Genomic DNA, 24,216 nt, shown 5'->3' with positions numbered 1-24,216 from the left:
GCTGGGATGGGAGAGGAAGACGCTTTGTTTTTTCTTCCCTCGAACCGACTGACATTTGCGCAAATGAAATGATTTAGCTGAGCAACATTAGCCGCTTAACTGAAGCCAAATGTTTTTTCTAGTGATATAAACGCCTCTCAAAAGGTGTGAATTTGCTGTACTCCCTCTTTCCGGACACATTCATTCCGCGCTCTACTCTGTTACTTATCGGTGGCACATTATATTTACACTTTCCTAAGAGCAGTAGTAAATAGAGTAAGCTATGAAATAGGCTTCATTCAGGTCCTTAGTTAACTATTGATTGCCCTAGTTGAACCAGTTTCAACTTGGATCCAAGCCATTACATGTCGGTCACTGAAGCAAATGAATGTATTTCTAACAGCCACCAACATCTGTCCATAGACATATGCACCATAGATAGATAGGAATTATAAGACAAAGAAGCAAACCTTATTAAGCCTACCGAAACCATTGCAAAAGCAGACAGACACATTCATAAACACAATCGCATCTCTTCCCAAGCCCTCAAGTCATTTGTCCTGTTAATGTGTAATTTGCATGTTTTAGATGATGATGATGATGATGATGATGATGATAGCATTTCAATGAAGCCTAAAAGGCCTAAGCTTGTTTGGAATACTTCCATTGAGTCACCATGATGATGTTAGCATTTGAATGAGGCCTAAAAGGCCCAGGTTTGTTTAGAATGCTTTCATTAAGTCACCAACGTAGCAAAATTCAGTCCTATATTCAATTTATTTTATGCTTCAATGTTACCACACCTTTCGCTTTTAGTGGCATACCAGTGGTGCTGTTTAATTAATTCCATGGAAAAAACTCATGCATATAAATATGGCCAAGGTCTAAACATCTTGAATTTGGTCTGGCCTATAGACACAACATGATACGTAGTCGCAGTATGCTAGTATCAGTCTTGTTTTTCAAGGGCTTTCATATACATTTAAATATCGTAAGATTATATGCGATGCACATTTAAGTGGAGTGCGATAATTTGGGCTGAATGTATTAGGAAGCGTAGGAGTGCCCAGTTACGGCCATATTTCATGAAAGGTTTTTGTCCATCAATTGTCATCCATCATTTCAGCCTAACATCAATAAGGACCACGAAATCTCTTTCCCAAATGTCAGCATCATTGAACTAGAATTATTCCCTTTTTTCTTTTTTTTTGTGAAATCCAAAATTTCGGGCATTTTACATTTCCTCAAGCATTTGTCTGCGCTGATTTATCTTAAAAATCCACTTTTCTTCGTTTTTCATTTTTATCCCTGAAGTTAACTTAAATTATTTCACGTGAAAAAGTACAATCATTCTAATGATTAAGCATACAATTCATTACACTTTAATCAATAAATTAAATGTTTTGTAAAAACAATGGCTACAAATAAGCATGTATGACAGTAGCGTCACCAACAATGCTTACAAATGATTTATTCAACCTGATTTCTTTCATCAGTTTTAGTTTCTCTTACAAACTAACTCCTGCATTTCATTTTTACTTACTTTTAATCCATGCTTCTCTTGTTTTTACTTTTTCTTTGCCCATATAAGCACTTATTTACTTCTTACTATAATGTAAAATAAAAATTTTTTGATTTTTTCAAGTCTGCCATCTCTTGAGACATCTAACAACTTTTGGGTTGTTAATTTGGTTGACGTTTTTTCTATCAGTTCTTTTTTTTGGCCATCGAACTTACTCCAAGGATTCTTGAAACACCTTCTGTGGAAATGTAATGATCTAAAGCATGCATCTAATCTAAGTCCATCTTTCTAGTTGTTGTATTAGAACTCAATGGAAGACAAAGAACTAATAAATGGTAATTAATATCATGTAATTTACAATGAATGAAGGGTACAGTTACTGTCAAGAAAAAAAAAAATTGCTCTAAAATTCGTCAGTCTTACCTTTTCTCATTTCTTTTTTTTTTACGAATATTTTGATCATTTAGAGAACATACATGATAAATCGCGTCTTCTGACACATTAATTTACTCGTTTTCTGCTATTTTCTAATAATTAACAATTCAAATCAATTTGTGCACATTTCTCTTTCAACTTGCATCAATATTTAAAGGAAAAAACGGAAGTTTACAATTTACTAATTTAATGAAAAAGATTGCAACTGTACTTTGATATCGGCTAAATTGTACTTTTTTACCTTACCTTTCTCTTCTTTTTTTTTTTCAAAAGTAGCAAAAGTTCTTGTGGATATCATGGAAACTGTTAATCTTCAAGAAATTTTTTTTTATAAAGATTTTAAAAAAATGATAGAAACATGCAATTTCGCATTTCTAATCCATCTATCCAATCATTTGTCGTTTTCTATGTCATGCATCGCATCTTATCCATAGTTGACGACAATCTCTTGTCACTCCTCTACCACCTAAATATGCTTTTTTCTGGCAGGATTATTTTTAGAAGCAGAAATGATAGAAAAAAGGAATAATCAGAGCATAGCTTCCTTTGCATGCAGTCTTGCTAAATCTAATTGTTTGCATTCTCCAAATGCAACGAAAAGTAGAACTGATCAAATGTCAATAAAAAAAAAAAAAACTGACAACAGTTCACAACAAGATTGTCTAATCAAATACGCCTTAAAATTCATGAAACTGTAAGTACAAGTACTGTTCCCACTATTAATCAACCTATTGGTTTACTTATGAAACCTTAGATTTGCAACTTTCTAAGATCCGAAAGGTTGATCGTCTACAAAATTAACCGTTTTTGGAAATTCCTGCTCATTATCCGGATATTATCATATCTTTTCTCTCTCTCTCATCCATCACTTTCTTCTCCATTTCATTGACATAGTCTGTGTTTTTTTGATAATTCTATCAACACTACATTAAAACAAGCAACAAAATACATTGCTAATTGAGAGAAAAAGAAAGAGTGGGAAAGAGAGAAACTGTTTAATAAAGTGAAAAATTGAATTTCTTATTTTAAAGGGTTTTTTCTTTTTAATTTTCCATTGAGTATGAAAATTCTCTCCCATATAAATGAATCAGTCGAGCAAAAAATCAACATTTCAGGACAATTACTTTTTTTCTCCTGCCCTTTCTTTGCTACTTCTAATTTCATTCTTTTTTCATTCCATAAAGAAAAGATTGAAATATATTATCAGTACTGTTGCGGTTCACAAAGGTGCCGACCGGATATCGTCCGGATCAGATCCGTTATTGATCATAAACCATGCAATTTCTTCTCTTCAACATTTGCCATGAATTTGCTGAAATTTGAAAAGACCTTAAATTACATATGGAATCAATTATCCTGAAATATTATTTGATAGAGCGACAGAAGTAAAAAGATAGCAAAAAGATTGTGACTGAAAAGGAGACAATTCATAATAAAAGAATGAATGTGTTCAGTAAAGAAATCCAAGTCTCTAGAACGACAAAAAAAAAAAATTAAATAATATATTTATTTAATACCATATCATAAATGATGAAGTATAAACGATGTTTTTTATTTTGAGAATACATTTCGAATTCCTTTGATTCTTATTACCTTTCATGACTAATGAACTCAGGTAAATTTTATTTCACCTCAATGTTGAAAATTTAAAGCAGTAGCAAAGTTCATTCTTAATTCTATAGAGATTTGAAAAAGATCAAAAAAGGAATTCTTCTCAAATTTCTCCAAAATATACAATTTCATGTTTGCTAACTTACTGATTCCCAAGTCAAATCAATTTTCTTATCTTAAAATTATTACTGCAAGAAAAGAAAAATCTGTTATTTGATATTGTTAAAACAAACTGCTTAAAACTATAGAGGGATATAAAATGCTATCCATTTGTAGAAATTCATACTATTCCTTGCATTATCTTCCACATATATTCCTTGTCATAAAAATTAATTAGATTCAAACTAAATTGCAAATTAAATTTTGTGTTTCTCATCTAAAAATAATAGCAGGGGGGGGGGGGGGGGAAAAAAAAAGGCATATCGAACCATGTTCATTAAGGACTAACGAGTTATCGGATCTGTTTCTTTGAGCCTACATTTTGTTTTTTAATTTTGCAGTGAAATCCTTTAAATCCTCTACAAATAAACCTAATGCGGTAATTAGGCTATTTAGACATAGTTAATGTTCTACTACATTTCAACAATAGTGGGATCCTGAACTTGAAGTTTATCTGTAATCGTGATTTCGCTGATTAAGATTTATAAGGAAAATAAATCATGATTTATCGCGATTTACAGATGTGTGTTTTCTTATATTAAAGGGTATCATCATTCAAGAAATGAAATGAAAAAAGGATGTTTTCATGGAACAAAAGCAATGCAACAAGTACGTGTATGTATTTCCATTGTTACTACTGATTAACATTAACAGATTATTATCAGAAGCTTTATCTAAGCGCTATTTTGTTATCATTATATTATCTAATACAGTAACATTATGCTAGCTTCTCTCAAATAAACCAAATTTAAAGTAAGTGAATGAATGGATACCAAATATAGTAATATCATAAAGTCTAATACATTGACAAATTAAACTTTCGAAAATCCTAGCATTTTTTGTTCCCAAATTATTCAAATGATGGTTGCTTTTAATTATAGATTTTACTTTGTTCAATCTAATTTTCTCAGTGATTGCAGCTACCGAATCGGTGTCGCCAAAAACAACAGCGACAAATAAGAAAAAAGAAGAGAAAAAGGAGAGATTTTTGGGACGATTATCTTATAAACTTGATTACGACTTCGACAAGAACTCAGTAAGTTTTTTTATTTTTATTTCAAAAATCCCTCAATCTAAAACATTATTAAATGATGTCAAGTCTATGAAAATACAAACAAGTTACCGTAATCTGCAAATGTTACAATTCAAATATTAAAAAATTTTTAATTATTTTAGTTGAGTAATAATAGCGATTGGGAGATTAAGGATTACATGAAGGAAGATTAAAGATAAAACACAGCTAAACATATCATTTTCCTTGCTATTGCAAACTGAACTTATACAACAGATACATTTTCAAGAGGCTGAAAGTTTTGAAAATTGCAAAATGATTCAATGAGCAAAGGAAAATTAGGTGACAAATGCATAAAGCATCATGTGAACTTTTTTAAAATTTACAACCGAGAATTATTGTAGTTTTTTGTGACAAAATATGAATACTTACATGAATCGGAGCTTTTGGTGGAGTTTAAAAACTGATGCTTCCTGTTTAGATTCAGTCAATTTCTAACGAAAGCTTTTAACATTAGCATAAATATTTTCAAATCTTTTTTCTTGTTTTGCTTGAAAACTCTCAAAATTGCGAGTTCTTTTTCGAAAAATTGATTTTTTTTTGGCCTCGAAATGAGTTTGAAAAGAGGGAAATTGCACTTCGAGAATGAGTTTTTAATCCAATTGAAAAAATTTTTTGAGTGTAATGCAATTTCTTTGAACTTATTCTTTTCTAAGCAAATAAAAAACTAATTTACGCATGAAAACTTTATGATAGAAGAAAAAGACATTTGAAAGATTGTTTTTAACTCTTTCTATCTTCTTTTAATAACTTCAAATTATTTCTTCTTCTATGCAAATAACTTGCAATTTAAAATCACTTTCCTTTTCCTTCACTTTCCATCGTATTTGACCCGAATCTCACGTTTAAAAGAAGTAATCAACTCTGACTAATGAAAGACAGATTTTAAACAATAAATGAATGAGGTTAATGAATTTAAATTTTATTTGAACGCGAAATTTGTAGCTAACGGTGACTGTCATCCAAGCAGATGGATTACCAGCAATGGATCTTGGCGGCACCTCCGATCCATATGTTAAGCTATTTCTTTTACCGGACAAAAAGAAGAAATATCAAACCAAAGTGCAGAAGAAGTCGCTTAATCCTGTTTTCAATGAAAATTTCATGTTCAAGGTAAATTCAACTAATTTCTGAAAAATATTGTTTTTCAAGTGCTTCCTATTTAAGCAATTACGGTAAGAATAAGTATTGACTGAATGTTAACAAAATCGTTCAAAAGAAATATCTATGCTGGAGTTTTTTTACCAATAAAAATTAATTTTCATTAAAACAATAGCGTTATTATCACGAGTCTAACAGTATTATTTAACAGAATTACTTACTGATAAGACATACTTGCCGTATATAAGGTTGGTATAAAAAGTAAGCATAAATTTCATGTATGGTTGAAATTTACTACATCTTATCAGGTTTGTAAATGCGACTTTTAATTTTTCATCTTTTTTTTAAAACTATTAACTAATTGGTTGCTGTTTTTTTTCCGTACTTATTTCAAACTAAAGAACGATATTAGACAAAGGCATATTTAAGTGACATTTTTTTATCTATGTAGTATCTACGAGCATTTGGCTCAGAAACTGGTAGCAAAACTAACGTGGAATAATTATTCAAGAAGTTGCACAAATAGGAAACGATGACCGGCTACTGATTGGTAATGACCAGTTGAAAGAATTACTGAAGACAAAAAAAGAGACACTTGTTATAGAAGTTCTACAGATAGTCAGCGTTTTAAGAATGTAAAACCACCATTTGGAAGTGTCGTCCTCTGCTCAAACGGATTATGTTGTGTGACAAATTGGGATACGGTAAATTAATTGTGGGAGAAAAGAAGTGCTAGGGTACTGCCTAAAGTTGAATTTGCACTGAAAAAGGAAAAGGCTGCGACCACCCATTTGCTAATCTGTTGCTATAAGAACTTTCTGAATCCCTCTGAAATCACTACATCTGAGAATCCAGCAATCGATAACATCCATTGTGAATTATAATATCTTTACTGGCATTAGTCATTAAGGAGAAAGCAATTTTTTCTTCTTATGATAATGCTTGAGCTCATGTTAGGAAGGAACGCTTGAAAGTTAAACGATTTAGGGTGTAAAATTCCCCACACTAATCATCTATCATAGTTTCAACGTATTTTGACAAATTTTTGCAGGGGAAATGCTTCTATCTGCAATCGCCAGAAAATACTTTCCGAGGCATTTCGATGCAGAAATTTCTGAATGAAATGAATAAATTTATCTTTCGGTAGCAAAATTATAATGATTTTTGCTGTGATTAACAAAAACATAATATTGTAACAATTTCAAATTCACTTTTTAAAGCTTTTTATTTTTTCACAACGTGAAAAGCACAGCGTGTACTTTTCTGCTGAGAATTTGAAAAAACTTTTTGAATATATTTAATTGCTAATTCAACAATTTCTTGTTTACCTATAAAACATATAGCAATAACCAAAAACTGATGAAAAAAAAAAAAAAGAAAAACAGCACTGAAAGGAAAATGTGGAATAACAAAATAACGACTAACTTTCCACAATTCATTACAATTGGTTTCTAAGAGTTCTTCTTTTTTTTTTTGCATAAATGGATCATGCTGTGATTTTTGATTACTTTAATTTTAGTTAAACACTCGCTAACTTCACCATTGCACTTCAAGGAAAAATTTAGCGCACTGATGGAAATAAGCATTTGGCAATCGTTTTCCTCATTTCCGTTTTTTAAATTAGCGATAAATTCTTTACCCTGTTTGCTTTACTTTTATACTTTCCAGCTAGCCATCAGAATTACGGCTCATGCATTTTAATAAAGCTCTTTCAAGTTTAATTCAAATACCAGGCGAATCACTTTTCTTTAATTTAAATATCCTTCAGATACCATACAACGAAATCAGCAGTCAAACGCTAGTTATGAGTGTTTTTGATTTTGATAGATTTGGTAAACATGGTCAGGTAAGCTTCGCTTCCAACATTTCATTTCAGGATTTTGTAATAAACATCAATTTATGAGCGTTTTCATTCCTTTCTCTCCTTTCTCACTCAGGCTTTTTCTCCTTTCTCACTCAGCAAAGAATGTTTTGTCAATCAAATTTTTTCACTCTTAGAAAAATTAGGAAAATTAAAAATTAATATTTTATTACTAAAAGCTACAAGTATATATCCCAATTTATCACTGCTCCTTTGTACCATAATGAATATGTTTAACAATCATATCCTGCGAAACTATTAGATACTAAGAAATTTGGTAATGGTCAGAGGACAATGCACGGAAAAAAAAAAGAAAGCAAACAGAAAACATGCACAATCTCAATATTCAACAATAATTTCAGATAGGCGAAATTTCAATACCTCTTGGAAAGGTAGACTTAGCGACTACCATTGAGAGGTGCGACTTGATTCAAACTCCACCGGTATTTTTCCATTTCTCCAAATGAGAATTATTAGAAATGATTGATAAAAAGATTCAATGCTGATAAGTTATGATTTGGCAAGTGATAGCTTGGGAAAATTAGAGGATATTTTTTCCATTATTTACATTATGAATGTATTTTGTATTTTCACTTTGTTGTAGGACAAGTATTAAAAATGGATTGCAAGCAGGAATTATTAAATTCCATTTCTTCAATATAGCTCAGCTTACTGATATAGACTTTCTATGGAAAATTTGATGATAACAAATTAAGATTGAAAGTACGAAGTTTTGATAACACAACCAGAGGGTAAATTTCTAATTGAAAAAGAGTGTTTGGAATAAGGTACGAATAGATATGATTTCTTGATTAATTTCAGGAAAATAGGTTAGGTGAAGTATGTCTAGCACTTCGTTATGTTCCAAATAAGAATAAATTAACGGTTGTTGTAATGGAGTGTAAGAATTTGAAAAAAATGGACGTCCTTGGCTTATCAGGTTAGTACTATATTCTAAACTAATTAATACCGTTTTCGGTATAATAACATTTTATAACACTTATTGAAATATGCATGGTGTCGAGTGAGTGCAGTAAAATTGGGAGTTGACATTATCAGATTTCCATTTAGGCCTAATTGATGCATATTTAACTTCACAGTAATAAATAAAGTGGATGAAGTATGTTTAACATTTCCTAATGTTCCAAATAATTAATTTCTTAGTGATAGATTTAATCATTTCAGTTTAAATCCGTATTGCAATGAGTCAATCATCATGGAATCATTCTGATTTGATTTTCAGATCCATACGTTAAAATTTATTTGATGATGCAAAAAAAACGGTTAGAAAAAAAGAAAACGACAATTAAGATGAAAACATTAAATCCATATTATAATGAGTCATTCAGTTTTGATGTCAATCCAGAAAAAATGCAGGTAAAATGAGTGCTACCAGCGGGTTTGGAATTATATTTTAATCAAATCTTTTTCAGATAGATTCAAAGAAGCCTTATATTAAGATAAATATCTGAACATGATCATTGGTTCTCTTCTTATTCTCATGTAATTACAACCATGTCCAGTCCCATGTTTTTTCGACTTGAGCTTATATCGCACAGAGTCGAAGAGATCTTTGTTGAATACTTCCGGACCACTTTCCTTATCATCACCTGACCTTCCTTATCTTGTACACTGGTTTTTGAATACTAATCTAATTCTGCAACAAAGAAAAATGTAAAGTAAGATTGAAATAAAATGAAATTGGAAAATCTCAGTGCCACTCATATGTTTGGCTTTCATTTTAACTTTTTGTTCAGCTAATAATAAATTTCAGTCAGCTTAATATAAACAATCCATTTCAGCGGGTACATTTGCAAGTGACGGTTTCGGATTACGATCGTGTTGGTTCCAATGAACGTATCGGTCACGTTATCATTGGCAACAATGCTAATGGTGTGGCACTGAAACAATGGCAGGATGTCCTTGCAACTCCACGTCGATCCGTCGCCCAATGGCATATGCTGATGCCATTCAATGATGATTAGTGATATAATGTATGCATTTCTTGACAAATCTTTGTTATTAATCTGGATGATTCGTAACTTCTCACTTTTCTGATAATCTTTTATCATTCTCATAAGCCCACAAAAACATCCTCTTGATAATGAGGACAATCCTATGGCCTATTTTTACTTCATAGAGAAGTGATCAGTCAAGTTAACGAAATCAATAATTTTTAGTAATATTGTAACACTGAATTCTATGGAGATATAACCGGACACAATCTGATATATGTGTTATTCTATTTTTAATTTTCAATTACCATACAATTCCATTTCATTCTAATATTCATTTTACAAATGATAAGTCTTTAGTTCAACTCCAAAATTTGTGAATTTTATTTATTTTTCTGATTACAATTAATGTGATCTTCGATTTTTTTCTTTTCACTTTATATTCAATTATACTAGCATTTTATGACCTTAAACAGTTCGTTACAAAGTTTTATGTAAATAAGTTCTTTTGATAAAAATTTTTGAATGCATCACTGATTTTTTTTTTTGCATATTACCTAAATAAACAATATAGATATTCAGATACATCGATTACTTATTACCTCTGACATTCTTTAATCCTTATTTAACTTTTACGTGATAGTTACATCATCGATTGTAAATAATATTTAGCATTTTAAACTATACAAAGTATGAATCATTCATTCAGTGAATTTATTGTGCCAAACGTTTTCAAATGTTACAATATAACTTAATGATAAGCAATTTTCTAAGTATCTCTCATATGAAAATAAAAAAAGTTAATTAATAGGAATAACTTTTGCTAAAAATTTTAAGTTAGATATCCCTACCGTTTTTTTATCTTTCATGATTTATATTTTTGGACAAATTTCTCATGGCATATTCTTTTCATATCTTCCTGAGTTTTTACTTATGATTTACTTTACGACTAAGAAATATATTTTTTCATTTGTAAACAAAACATGTCACAACTTCTAATACATTAATTAAAATTATCACCAAAATTATCAGAAACACTTTCGAAGTTATCATAATCACTGGTAGGAGAGGAAAACAAGCAATTGTGAACTACAGAACTTTTTGGCACCTTCAAAGAGTATCATTGGAAAGCATACTGTACCGACATGACTGATTAATCTATCAAACCTTTAATCTTTTACTATAAAGATTAATTAATTCCAGATGCGAGAAATGTCCCGAAATTTTTTTGCAGTAATATCACTACTACTGCAACTATTTCAAATTCTAAATGTTCACTGTTTGAGTTATATATTTCGTCGCGCAAATGTCCTAGAAAAAGCGCAATATTGGGAAAATAATATCAGTCCATGCGAAAATGATCAAATTCATTTCGATAAAGGAGAAATTACTGTAGCATTGATTGCCGATGGCTTGCATTCGCAAAAAATTGATCTTCCGAATAATGGAATTTTATTTTTTGGTAAAAGGACGGAATTGGGAAAGCCCGGCAACTGGCAATGTAAGAGAAGGCGAAATGCTGAGGGTGAAATTTCCTCCTGTAAAATATATTCAGATGGATAAAGAAAAAATTCGATTTTAATTGGGAGACCGATTCAGTGTTCCTGCAAAATATCTTTAATTTTTTTTGGAAAATGTTTTTTTTAAAAAAAAAAATCGGAATTTTGGAAAATCAGAAGTTTTAAGCGAGTTTTTCAGGAATGTTAAATTAGTTACTTAATTAAAATCAAATTTTCTTCTTAATCTATAGCATAGTGATAATATTTTTTGTTTTTTATTGAAGTGAAAAAACTGTAACACAAAATTAATCCTCGTATTATTTCTTTCACTGGGAAAATTATAGGATTTCTCAGGGATAAGACTTGATCTTATCCACTATTTAATCTTTCATGTCCAATAATATCAAAGTAGAAACAATTTCAGAAGTATATTTCAAACAAAGTCCATCATTGGGTTTCTATAACGGATCAAATTGGTTGGTGTCTAAGGATGGGATTCTATGGCGGCCAGCATTGCATGTCCTTCAGGTACCATCATCTCAGGTAATATGATTCACTTTAAAAACAAGTTGTAATCTAGTCTCCTGAAGCTTCATATAGAGTACAATTCAGCGAAATATCTTGAAAGCATATGGAATGTTGCTGATAATTGAACTATGAACTCTGAACTCTTACAGTAGTTCATTGACTTCTTACATTATTCAGTTTCTTTCAGGATACTGCGATAATTCCATCAGATAGTGGTGCCAGAATATTGCTGGAAGATTTTGTTACAATTGGTGCATTAATATTAGCTGGTCAGGTAAGTTACGATTACTTGCTTCTCTCGTTTCATTTTACTTTTCAAGCACAGTAATATATCCTATCTCAATTACTATTTCACTTTGTAAGTTTGATGATCTATTAATTATCTCAGAAACAATAAGTCTCTTTCTGATTTAGAAGTGGTTAAAAATATAACTGGAAAAAGAAAATCTGACTTGAAAAAACTTTTACTAAGAAGTGTTAAAGGATGCTGTTATTTATCGTCCTAAAAAAAAATTCCACTCTTTTTTGAAAAATTTCAACTTTACTTCTTTAATCATATTCAGTAGTATAAATAAATTAGCTTTTGAAATTCGCGTTTGTTACTTCCTCTTTCTTTTTTCGTTTGGGCGCATTTGACCGATTCAAACAATTATTTCATGGACGGCAATATTGATCTGTTGGAAAAAGTTAAATTTAGGATGAATCCCGACTTTCCACTTGTTCTTGCTATACTTAATTGTGTAATGAGACTGCATGAAAGCATTTCAAGTAATTAAGACAGCACCAACTATGCAATTTTAAGATTTATTGTAGAAAATAAATTTCAACACCAAAGATATCATGGAAATGAAATATGATGAAATGTCAACTTTGTCCTCATTTCTCTTATCCATTCAACACCTTGGATGGTTGATGTAGCGAAGAATTTCGAATTGGCTGGTGAAAAATGAAAGATTTTACAATGGTATGAGTATCGAAAAATACAAAAATACAATTTCAAATTTCAAATTCCATAACTTTATTCATCCTACCTCATTTCCATCATAGCATAAAGCTGCCTGTAGCTTTAGTTTCAACAATTGGGCAATCCGATTTATTTACCAACAAATTCAACAAACCTTTCTAGTTGAAAACAATCAACCATTGAAATCCGTAGCGTATTTGTTTTAAAATCTCTGCATATCAGTAAACTGATAATGTGCAAAAATCAATGAATAACAAGTAGATTCTACTGCACTTGTAATTTGATAGATTCCTGAAATTGCATCCCATGGATATATCTTACCCATAATGCGGGAAGCAATATCCATTGTAGGTTATATCAACACAGAATTGTTTCCCTTTAAAACTTCCAAAAAATTTTATTTTATTTTATTATTTTTTTTCTTTTTGAAGCGACAATAATGTAATCAAAAAATAATCTCTTAAGAACTAATCAATATTAGTATCTTTCAGTATTAAGAGAAAAATGGAAATTATTTGGGTAGTAATTTATTACATTCATTTCTAATTCCAATTTGTAATTTACATTAAGGATCATGTACCTGAAAGTAAATTGAATGCCAAAATGCATTTTCATTGAGATTCCTGAGTGATAATATTCAGTGATAATATTAATATTCAGTGACAACAGTGATAATATTCAGTGATAACATATTTTTCTGAGATTCTAAAGGATTATTGCGCCGATACGAGAATTGTATTTTCTGCAAGAATTTTACTTCACTTCAGTACTCACTTTACTTCTTTTTGGGCCTTTTTTTACGTTTCTACCAAGAGATAGTGCTGTTGGACAAGTTAATGAAGTTAATTAATTATAGGTGCAAAAGGAACTAGAGAAATGAACCTGTTATGTATTTGGTTTGGAAGCATGTTGAAATTTGAATGTTTCATCTATCTTTTTTCCCTTGTTCAAAATTCCGCAAATTCGTCACAAAAAATTTAATATCGAAAAATTATTTGACATTTAATTATACCATGAATTGTTAATTTCCAATAAATTTTTGGCAGAGAATTTCGAAAGAAATATCATTAATAAATTCAACAAAACTAGATTAGTTTAATTTCTAAGAAAATTTTCGGCCGATTTTTACAGTATAAAAAAAAATAAAATGAATGTTAATACAATAAGTATGTTTATGCAAAAGATTCGTAAGTCACATGCATTGAATATACTTTCCATCTCTTTCAATAGGCAAGAAATGAGCAATAGCTTTGTTATTTTCAAATGAAATTTTACGTAAATCCAAATTTTAGCATTGGAGAAGTAAACATTGAAAGTGGGATGATAATAGTTGGAAACACGAGTTATCAAAAATATATTTTAAATTAAAGTTTTGCTATGTGACGCATTGGAAATGATCGCCATTTACTTATATTATTTTTTTCGGGATGAAATTTTGAAATATTTTAGATTCTTGTTCTTTTTTTTCTAGCTTCTAATATACTGCTAGTGAACAAAAGTTATCCAACCAGTTTTCATTGTGAGTTATAACTAAACTCTCACGTATTTTTCAATTTATGAAATTAGTCTTGAGATATGACAGCTTATCGGTATGGAAAAATTAAATGGAACAATTACGACGTCAAGTTTCTTGATGTTAAGTTCTTAAAAGGACTAAAAATTAATTTTAAATTTTGATGAGCGATATATTATCAATCACTTCGACATTACTGATAGTTGAATTACAGTTTTCTGTGTTCAGATAATTTCGTAAAACGTTTACAAGAAAGTTAATTGTCTAATGAAGCTAAAGACAAATGAATAATGAAGTGAAGATTCAATTAATTCATTCTTAAATTTCTCCTTCTTTTAGACTAAACAAAGAACATGCAAAATAATGAGTGTTTGATGAATACATTTCACTTTTAAAGTAAGCAGCATTGTCAGCAAAACTGTCTTAGATTATTTGCTAAGATAATAAAAGATTGAAAAGAATACCGATGAAATAAAAGATTCAACTACGTACAATGTTAATTAATCAGTATTCATGTAAATGTTAAATTTTTAATGCTTTATAAGCGCGAAGTGATAGTGAAGTGATTCCTTTGTTTAAATTTAAATTAAATTCAAAGTAACTTGAAAATTTTACTCTTTTCACAGAAAAAAATTTGTTATATCATATTTTAAGCAATAAAAAATAGTACCAGTTGAAATCGCTTGAAATGCGATTCAAATTTGAAATACAATTTTTTGTAGAGAATTCTAAAATGTAAAATTCTATATTAGAAAATTAAAGTAATAAATCAATGGACAAATTAGTTAGCTTAGTCAAATCAAAGATTTGAAAGGAGCTAGTTCATAGGAAACTGTCTGAGTCTATATCAGCAACTTCTCAAGTTTCTTCTCCACTTCCTTCTGATTGCGCTCCTGTCTCATGTAATATTTTTACAGTGATGTGGTACAATTGGATTTCCTGCAAATTAGGAAGATTTGATCTCTTTAATGTCGAGAAATTAGCAGGCAAAACAATAAATATCACAAAGGCTTGATAGAAATATTTTGCTGATTGAATGATAACTTTAAACTTTAATTTGATTAAGTGTAATGAAACTTCCCGTACTACGATAACTCAGGTGAATTGGTTGCAGGCCATAAACAATGATACCTTCAATGGTTTACTTTTGCGATCCATCGAAGGTCAATTTCAATTTGATTTGGCTCCGAAGCTTAAATATGTGCGAAGCATTGATGGTATCAATTACCAATGGCATAACTTCAAAAATACTGTGACAATTACAGGTGAAACGATGGAGAAATACACTGTAGGACAACTCAATAGCAATTTGGAAGCTGAAGTAATTGCTATTTTGAGCTGTTAAGTTTAACTCCTTATAAATAAATTATGAAGATTTGAGATTTCTAAATCTTTATAACACATTAATCAAAGTACGAATCATAACGATCAACTTACTTTTGTTAACTGGAAATAAGCTCGTCCGTTATTTCTATAATAAAAAAAAAACCCTGATTTGCGATTCGACATTGTGAAGTATTCCCGAGTTCTGGTGTTTATGAAAGCATTTTTCTGTCAGGAATGGTAATTTCTTGCTTAGACAAGGTCAGATAAAGAATGCGGCGAATAAAGGGAAAATTCACAGTTCAATTCTTTAATGTTTAAAGCGTTTATTATCCGCGTTCGATCAAAATTTGTGATTATATTCCAAAGTCAATAAATCATTTAATTTTAGATTTGTAACAACTTATTTGATGACAGTAAAATGTTACTTTCTTTCATAAGGAATTTTTTGTTTCTTTCAAACTCAAAGATACGCTATTGATATCAATCATTGATTGCCTTTTGATATCCATCTCGGCAAATCTTGTAATTTACTTAGGTTAACTTGCAGAAATTGGCTTTAATATGTTCCTATCGGCAATGTCAATCAACAACAGCCTCGAAATGCAGTCGAACATTTCGACCAATCGGTCATTGCTGTGAAATATGCGGTAACATTGAAAATCAAATTGACTGAATAGTTAAAATAATAGCCAAAGGAGGGGAAAGGGAGAGAAAGAGACAATTTTGTCTCATTTACTTAAAGATTCCTATTTTGAATTCAGAAATCAGCCAGAACTCTGAGGGATAAAGTCTGCTGGACAATCCAACAGTAGCAACATAGCAATTTTTTTCTTTTTCATTACTTATAAGCATGAAAAGGTTACTGAAAGATCGTTTGATAAAAGTCTTTTTTTTTTTATTCATTCCCAGTCTTTATGAATTGATGTTTTCTTAGTGAAAAGAACTGAAAATTTGTTTGCACTTTCGTAGAACATAACTGTTTGAGATTTAAATAAATTTCGACACTTCTGGTAGTGTTTTAGAAATTTTTGTGGAAAATGAAATGAGACACTTTACAAAGAAACTCTTCAGGGATTTGAAATCTAGGAGTTTGCTGCTAGTATAATCATTTTCACTACTGCCTGGAAACAATTTCCTACGGGATTTAAAATCCCAAAGTTTGCTACCAGCACTTTTTTTTTCAAAATCTTTCACTCTTAGGTTCCATGCTTCGTTTTCGCGCAACAATCTTCAATTTTAATAAATTTCAAAAACAAGTGGAAAATTATAAACGAGAAAATCGAATCGTAAGGGAAAACGATTTGGAAATTGCTAGTCTACGTATCGATCATAGTTATTCGTTGCCACAATACCAGGTAAAATGAACGATGAGAATGTTACGATCAAGGAAAAATATAGTAATCATACAATTTGGTTTATATATAATTTTCAATTATTAATGCTCATTTGCGCATCATTCAAGAAGAAAATATTTGATAATTTGTTCGGAAGTATTTTTTGCATTTTAAAAACTGAAACAGTTGTTGAAAGGTGTATGAAATGTAGTTACAATATCAACATTTCTTAACGAGGAGAAATTTTCTCTTATAACTTTGATATGCCACACTTAAAAGGTATAAAACAAGTAGTTTATAAATAACGATCGAGTAATTTGCAGTATCAAGTATTGCCTTGGTTATTGTGCTCCCAGTTTTAATTTCAGTCCTTGTTATAACAATTTACTGTTGAGATTGTTGTTCTTGCTCGAGAGGACGCAATCCGTCCATTCAATGAACAAATCTATTATGGCGTGCTGAAAGATTTAGCCGGATTTGTGCAGGATAATTTCGGTAATATTTAAGCTTAAACCATAAAATATGAATCAAATTTAGATTACCCAGAAAATTTGACACTTCGTTTTGTTCAGAAGGATCAGTCTATGCAAGGAAGCTCACGAGGCTCATCTTTAAGCATTCACTTTTATCCACTATCAATATCATCAACCAATCTACTTATGCTTTCAGTAGTACTAAGTTCCGTAGTCAAAAAATGTCTTTGTCCTCAGTTGATGATAATATTGAAACATAGGCTTTATCGATTAATTTTTGAATTAAAGTTATCAGTTGGTTACCTTTTAGAAATTTCAAATTCAATGGGTGTGGTTGAAATCGAGGAGATAACTTCAGTGGATTTTCATAGCTTTGTTAAAGGTACTGTTTTCTTTAGTTTCACTAACTCTTTTTATCTCTTTGTAGAGAACTCTGTAATATTTCCTTGAAGAGATAACAAACTCAATTTTATCAGTTGGTTGGTTTCAGAATATCCCCTGATAATATTGTTGATAACATCCCAATCTCTCTTACTCTAGAGTATATCATTGTTATTCCAGATGACCTTGTACTGGCTCTTATTTCACTGTTTGCCATCGGTGCAATTATCATTGGAGTCATTCTGGTAGTTGGACAAAAATTTGATTTTATCAAGTAATTACTTATATTGGTTGTCTGCTTTCAAAGATATGAAACTAATAGTATTCTTTCTAAATCAATTGGAATTTGAGGAGTCCTTATTCACGAATAAGTTGAATAAACAATTTAATTCTAGTTTCCGAAGACTACCGAACCAGAATTCAATCTATGAGAAAGTTTATTGGAGAGGTGCGAAAACTGAAAATGAGCTTGAGTTGCTACGTAATGATGGATCTACTTTAAATAGTGTCACAAACGATGCTCAGGTTATTAAAATTTCTAATTTTAGCCACAAATGTGAAACTTGTAAAAAAGATAAATATATTGTTAATGGAAAGTGAAAAATCATGAAAAAGGTTGAAAGTTTGGTAGGACTAATTATTCAATGTGAAATTTTCAATGGAAACTGAAATAATACTTCAACATTTTGTTCAACATATATACTTCAACATTTTGTTCAACATTTTGTTTTGCTCTTCTCAGAATTCGATGAATTCAACGCCAGAATACAGTTCCACTTTTGAAAACATTGCTTTCGATGGGAAAATTACCGATGATATTAATGGAAAGTAGTTGGAAAAAAATGTAAGAACTTTAAAATACGCATTTTCAAATTTTCGTACTTTAACTTTGCTAATAAGCATCTGTATATTATCTGTTTCCAAAGCTCTATAGTGTCACCAAAGGTACAGTTTTATTTATATCTGTATAGATTACAATGTCAAAATATTGCTGAGTCCTTTGACAGAACATTATCTGATGGCGTATCATAACAATCCATTCCACGAATGTTGCAGAAAGGGCGCAAATAATCTTTCATTTTACCATTGAAATTCAATGCTCAATGCAGAAAATTAGTTATTTATCAAAATTTCAACAAAGTATTGGCGAAAACAAAGATGAAATAATCATAATTTGGTGAAGTGTAAGTGTCCATTTATATGTGACTCCTGTTGTAATACAAGTTTGAGAAACTGTTTTGCGATAACTAATTACATTAACTGTATTATATGAGCTTTCACTTGTAATAAAATTATAATTTCAAATGATCACTGAACGGAAACAAACCCGTATTCCGGAAAAAAATATTCATTGGATTTTTATGTGCATTATAAACTCGAAAAGAAATTAAACAAAAAGTGCTATATGATTTTTTGGCTTTCCCGGAAAGCCCTTGTCATTTTTACCAAAGAAATTTTCCATCTCGTTTTAAATTAGAAATTCACTGTCTTTCAAGCGTGGTTTTCCAGGAAAATCATTACTATATAAAATTCTATGTGAGGTGCTCAAATGTACAGTAAAATTTGAAGAAAATCAAGAGGTAAGAAGGGAAATTTAGAAGAAAAATTATAATCTCCCACATAAATTCATAAACAAAACATGAATTTTCAAGTCCTTTCGTAAAATTTTCTCAGGAATAAATGCAAAAAATCGCCCTCTTTCGTGCTTGTTTTCGTTTTTTTTTAACCAAGAGAAATTGATGAATTGATAAAATTTGAATTGAAGAAAAACAAGAAGTGTGGAAGATAAGACACCATTATAAAGTAATAATGAAGATGGAAGCGATTCAGTGAAGAGATGCGGCAACCAATGAGGTATGGAAATTGCGTGAGATAATTTCGCATAAAAGATTCCTCTAAATAAGTTCCAAAAAATAATTCGAAATTTAAAAAGGAAAAAGGATTGCTTCTGAGCTTTCTTTTTTCCCATTTTCACTATATATAACATCTTATAATCAAAATATATCTCAAAGATCCCTCATTTCTCCTCACTACTTGAGTACCTCGATAACTTCACATCCACAAATTTCGACAGTTATCTTACAAATTACTTCGATGAGCTGCTTGTGATTACCTTTATGTGACAACTGATCCATTTACTTCAATTAATTTTTCTCCCTTCATTATCTCCTTTCTTTCTTTTTCTTAGCCAGTTATCCCATTTGGTGTAAAGGTTACATTCATTAAAATACTGCACTTCACTTTTTCGCTTTTGGAACTTTACGAAACTCCTCAGGTACCTCATCCAGAATACTATACCATGTACCAACCGGTTGACGATCCTGAAACACTTCACACAATGGGCAATTCTAGCAAGGATTCTAAATTGATAAGAAGCGTCAATATCAATCAGATTCCCACAATGTTTATGCTGCAAACATTCCATCCGCACATTTTAATGTATACCTTTTGCCTGAACACTCTTTTCACTCACATGCCGCAACAATACGGTAATCAGCAACGACTAAAGTAATTCAGTAATTCCACGAATATTTCGCAATCCATAAAAGTTTCCTAAATTCCAACTTTGAAAGCTAAATTAAATTGCCAATGAAGAAGAAGAGTTAAATTTCATACCGAATCGTCGCAAATCGCATTAATGGTTAAGTCTCTGAAACAATCCATCCATTGTTTCCTGCCTTCTGGCATTGGACTATTATTACCAATGACACAACAACCAAGCAAATCATCATGACCGATCCTACAAAGTGTCACATAATCACATAAAACTTTGAAGCGGTGAATATGCAAATATTGCCAGCAGATCTCTTAAAAAGTATTTAAGCATCAAAAGTAAAATCCATGTATCTTAGGAAGATCACATAAGTGACAAACAGCAAGAATTCACGAAATATTCTAAATTAACTCTTACCTATCCCAATCCATTACTCGAACTAACAAATTAGTCCCTTCAATTTCATTCAAAGGAAGATCAAATTCAAGGCACTCGTGATATACTGGATTTAGATTAGCTCGTTTGATTGATGTCTTACGTACTTTTACCCGTCGTCGCTGGTATATTTGTTCGATTTTAACGTAAGGATCTGAAAGGAAAATTGTACATTGCTTATTTTAGTTAAATAATCTTCGATTATTTCTGAAAAAAAGATAGGATTAATTTAATTTCCTTCCCAAAAATTAAACATTTTCCAAGTTGTATGATTTCTGAAGTGCAAATTAAAGCCAAAGAATTTTGTCACTAGTACTGGGTTATCGGCATGTTTGAAAAAGTCGATATTATAAATATTTATCAGAACTTACTCTAACCTTACTATTACGGGACTTTTTTATCAAGGTTTAAAACAACAAATGCATACCTGAAGCACCCGTAATATCCATCGGTCTTAAATTGTATGCTTTTGAAACCGTAACGTACAGTTTCCGATCAGCTGTGGAATATGATAAATAAACCAATAAGTCACCGAAATCATCCTTACCCTTAAAAAAATGCTCCAGTCAAAACTAGCAACAGGATTCTAACTGAAACATAATGATTCAGAAACCGAACCGGAGTGCTGATAATTTGCATAGTATGTTCAGTCCACGTGCTCAGTTCTGATTTCTCGAACAAATCACGCAAGATAACGTTGCCAACGAGACCATGTCTTGTGAGACGAACGAAATTGTACACAGTAAACTGCAAAAATTCATAAACTTTTCATCTGCCTTTATTAACATAAGGAAAGCAAGGCGGGTGAGCTGTAAGATCAATTGTTGAAGAATTATTTGTGAATATAATTAGTTCAAGATGGCATTGACCGTTTTGCCTTCAATAAATCCAATTGTCTTTATAAATCTTATCTGCCAATTCTTTTACTCTAAAACGTTACTACTTTGTTAATATGGCTAAAGACAAAATTAAATTAGTGAATTGAGCAGAAATGCATTTCAATTTGAAATAAAACAGTATGCTTTCTTAAGGTAAGGCAGTAATGATATCAATTGATGGATTGATTATTCATTAATTAACCTGAATGGAATAAAATAGAAATATGCATATGGAAAAAAGCGATCTTATCGCTGAATGTTTCAAAAACTCACTTGTAACATTCTGCTGGATAAATTAGCGTAACTGATATCAAATGAAAACATTTCGTTGCATTCTGGATTAGATGAATTCTTGAAAATACGAGTTTTATATTGATTCCGCCTTTCCGGTAACAGACACAATTTTACGTACGGTTCGGAATTCTGAATTTCTGTGCTGGTTAATACGAGGAAAAAATTCAAGCAGAAAATTGAGATAATAATGACTGGTCCTGATAATGTTTACTTGAAAGTTCCGCTGAAATTTCATAATTTAAGAATCAATTTGACTTTAAAAGAAAATCTTCAGATCATACTTCAGCAGGGATACCGCTGGCTCGAATGACATGGACCATTAATACCCGGTGAATGAAATCATAGCGAAGCGAAAACGTTAATGTGCCTCTAACACAGCAGAGATCGGGAGATTTCTCACAGAATCCAGATTCATAATGTTTAACAGGACATCCATCACCTACCTGAACCTGTAATTTCCAATCACTGACGAAACCTTCTACTAAATTGACTACAATGTTTCTTTCAAGGTAAGGCTTTGACAAAGGTTTTGCTATTAAAATATCTCAAGGAAATTACAAGGAAAATTGCCCGCAAAATGTGTTATCATTGCAAGATATATATGTCATGTCATGAAATGTCACGTGATGTTACTTATCACTCACCTGTGAATCATCAGCTTGCTCGTTGTCCATAATTGTTGAAGTTTTTAGCAAACCATTGTGTTTCGATTCCGTTGCACTATGCCAAAATGAACTAACACGATTAATTAATGACTTCTTGTGCGAACTGGAAGAAAATGAGTAGAATTGTAGAAATAGTAAAGACATCGAAGTTTCGACGACGTGAAATTTTTGTATCTAAAAAAAAAACAAACGCAACAGATGAATACCACACGCAAGGGAAGTAGCATGTGCTATTTCTAAAACTGACTTATAAATTTTTCTGCTTAAATTAAAACATATCTATTAGCTTTTCTCACAGAAACCAATCATAGAACTGATCCGAAATTTTCAAAAGAGGTAAAATAAGAACCAAAAAATTAAAATAATAATAGTTCAAAAGTGAAAAAGATAAGGGAATATTGTGGTAAGGAAAAACAAAATAAATGAATATAAGAGAAACTGATATCATCCGCCTACAACCCGCATTAAAGGAAAGTCAATTTTAAGGATCTTAATTGGAATGAAATAGATATGTTGGTATAATATTGATGTTTTGGACAAAGATATATCGGACATTTTGAAATTCAAATGGGATATTGACAACTGGGAATTAATGAATCTCTTCATCCTTCTCATTTTCTCTCTAACATTTTGCATAATTTTTAGCATAAAATAACTTTGCGGTTCTTACATCAATATTTGATGAGAAAATTTTTCATATTTTACTTAGAATTTAATGTTATCCAGTATACATTACTGAAAATATAAACTTGTTAGAACGAAGAAAGAATTTTTTAAATCTTAATAAGAGAAAAACGTCATCGGATCAGGAGAAAATGATGAAATTAAAAGGAAAGTCGAATGTCTTTTTCAAAGGTGACAGCTCAGTAAATCATGTAAGATAGGAATAGAATGGCTGATTTAAATTTAGATGGAACTTATAAAAAAAATTACTTTTCTACGAGATATGAGTTTCTACATTCTCAACATCTGTACTTTTAATAGACATTTAAATGAGTGGATATGAAATCTAAATAACATTTCTTCATCAATGTTTACTGATTTTATGTGGTACTTAAATAAATAATAACTATTTCGAGAGGAACAAACACTTTGCATTGAACAAAATTCCTTTCAAGTATAATTCGATCAATGCATCCCAAACTCTTCTTGATTTATTCTTATCTCTGATAACATTATGTACCATTAACAAGGGATTTTCAATGTATGAAAATTGCAAACAAACTTTTCCCGTGATGAAAACGATGGTTGTGAGAAATCGATATGTTCTTTGTTATCATTTAATGGCGAATGTTGCTGTTCATAGAATTCCCATATTTCTGCAACATCTTTCATCTCATTAATAAATCAAAAAGGTGTTTGGAATGTTTAAGTATAACATAGTGTTATACTGTTCATTTCTTAGTTACAAATGGAATACTAAATGATAAGCTTATTGATAGCGTGATAAAGTATAATCGACACTCTTCACATTCTACAATAATTGTCATATTACACGAGCATAAATATATAGACCGAATCATGCATACATCATAAGCTATAATCATAAGCTATAATCATTAATAGTAATTATTATTATTATTATTATTAAGAATAAATGGCATACATTTATCATGTAGATCAGCTGAAGTATATGAAAACTGTGGATGAAATGGATAAGTAAGAGATAAGATCGTAAAACTTGAATATATTCACACAATTTCAAATCTCAGAAATAACAAGATTTATGTGAAGGTG

General features: G+C 30.7%; 4 protein-coding genes across 4 annotated transcripts; 3 read left to right on the top strand and 1 right to left on the bottom strand.

Annotated features, from left to right (window-relative positions):
- Window positions 1-4,217: 4,217 nt before the first annotated feature.
- LOAG_01082 (hypothetical protein) lies at window positions 4,218-9,725 on the top strand (the record flags this gene model as incomplete). The annotated part of the gene is made up of 8 exons (XM_003136622.2): window positions 4,218-4,315; window positions 4,627-4,742; window positions 5,724-5,891; window positions 7,648-7,725; window positions 8,103-8,183; window positions 8,563-8,680; window positions 8,984-9,117; window positions 9,543-9,725. The coding sequence occupies exons 1-8, from the start codon at window positions 4,285-4,287 to the stop codon at window positions 9,723-9,725; spliced, it is 909 nt and encodes a 302-aa protein (XP_003136670.1). The 5' UTR covers window positions 4,218-4,284.
- A 1,182-nt stretch (window positions 9,726-10,907) lies between these two features.
- LOAG_01081 (hypothetical protein) lies at window positions 10,908-12,640 on the top strand (the record flags this gene model as incomplete). Its single annotated transcript, XM_003136621.1, has 4 exons — window positions 10,908-11,220; window positions 11,619-11,737; window positions 11,910-11,996; window positions 12,536-12,640. The coding sequence occupies 4 exons, from the start codon at window positions 10,908-10,910 to the stop codon at window positions 12,638-12,640; spliced, it is 624 nt and encodes a 207-aa protein (XP_003136669.1).
- Window positions 12,641-14,971: 2,331 nt separating this feature from the next.
- Window positions 14,972-18,582, top strand: LOAG_01080 (hypothetical protein; the record flags this gene model as incomplete). The annotated part of the gene is made up of 9 exons (XM_003136620.2): window positions 14,972-14,983; window positions 15,314-15,520; window positions 16,073-16,172; window positions 16,726-16,880; window positions 17,255-17,354; window positions 17,643-17,714; window positions 17,894-17,987; window positions 18,109-18,238; window positions 18,456-18,582. 9 exons carry the CDS (start codon window positions 14,972-14,974, stop codon window positions 18,543-18,545), a joined length of 960 nt encoding a protein of 319 aa, XP_003136668.1. The 3' UTR covers window positions 18,546-18,582.
- Window positions 18,583-19,865: 1,283 nt separating this feature from the next.
- On the bottom strand, window positions 19,866-22,488 carry LOAG_01079 (hypothetical protein; the record flags this gene model as incomplete). Its single annotated transcript, XM_003136619.2, has 8 exons — window positions 19,866-20,034; window positions 20,330-20,453; window positions 20,625-20,796; window positions 21,070-21,190; window positions 21,261-21,389; window positions 21,794-21,943; window positions 22,096-22,263; window positions 22,459-22,488. The coding sequence occupies 8 exons, from the start codon at window positions 22,486-22,488 to the stop codon at window positions 19,951-19,953; spliced, it is 978 nt and encodes a 325-aa protein (XP_003136667.1). The 3' UTR covers window positions 19,866-19,950.
- Between the last annotated feature and the right edge of the window lie 1,728 nt (window positions 22,489-24,216).

The sequence above is a fragment of the Loa loa genome (genome assembly GCF_000183805.2).
Source record: "Loa loa unplaced genomic scaffold supercont3.5, whole genome shotgun sequence".
Lineage (NCBI taxonomy): Eukaryota > Metazoa > Nematoda > Chromadorea > Rhabditida > Onchocercidae > Loa > Loa loa.
The sequence above is the reverse complement of the archived record's forward strand: the minus strand, read 5'-3'. Positions and strand labels throughout refer to the sequence as shown.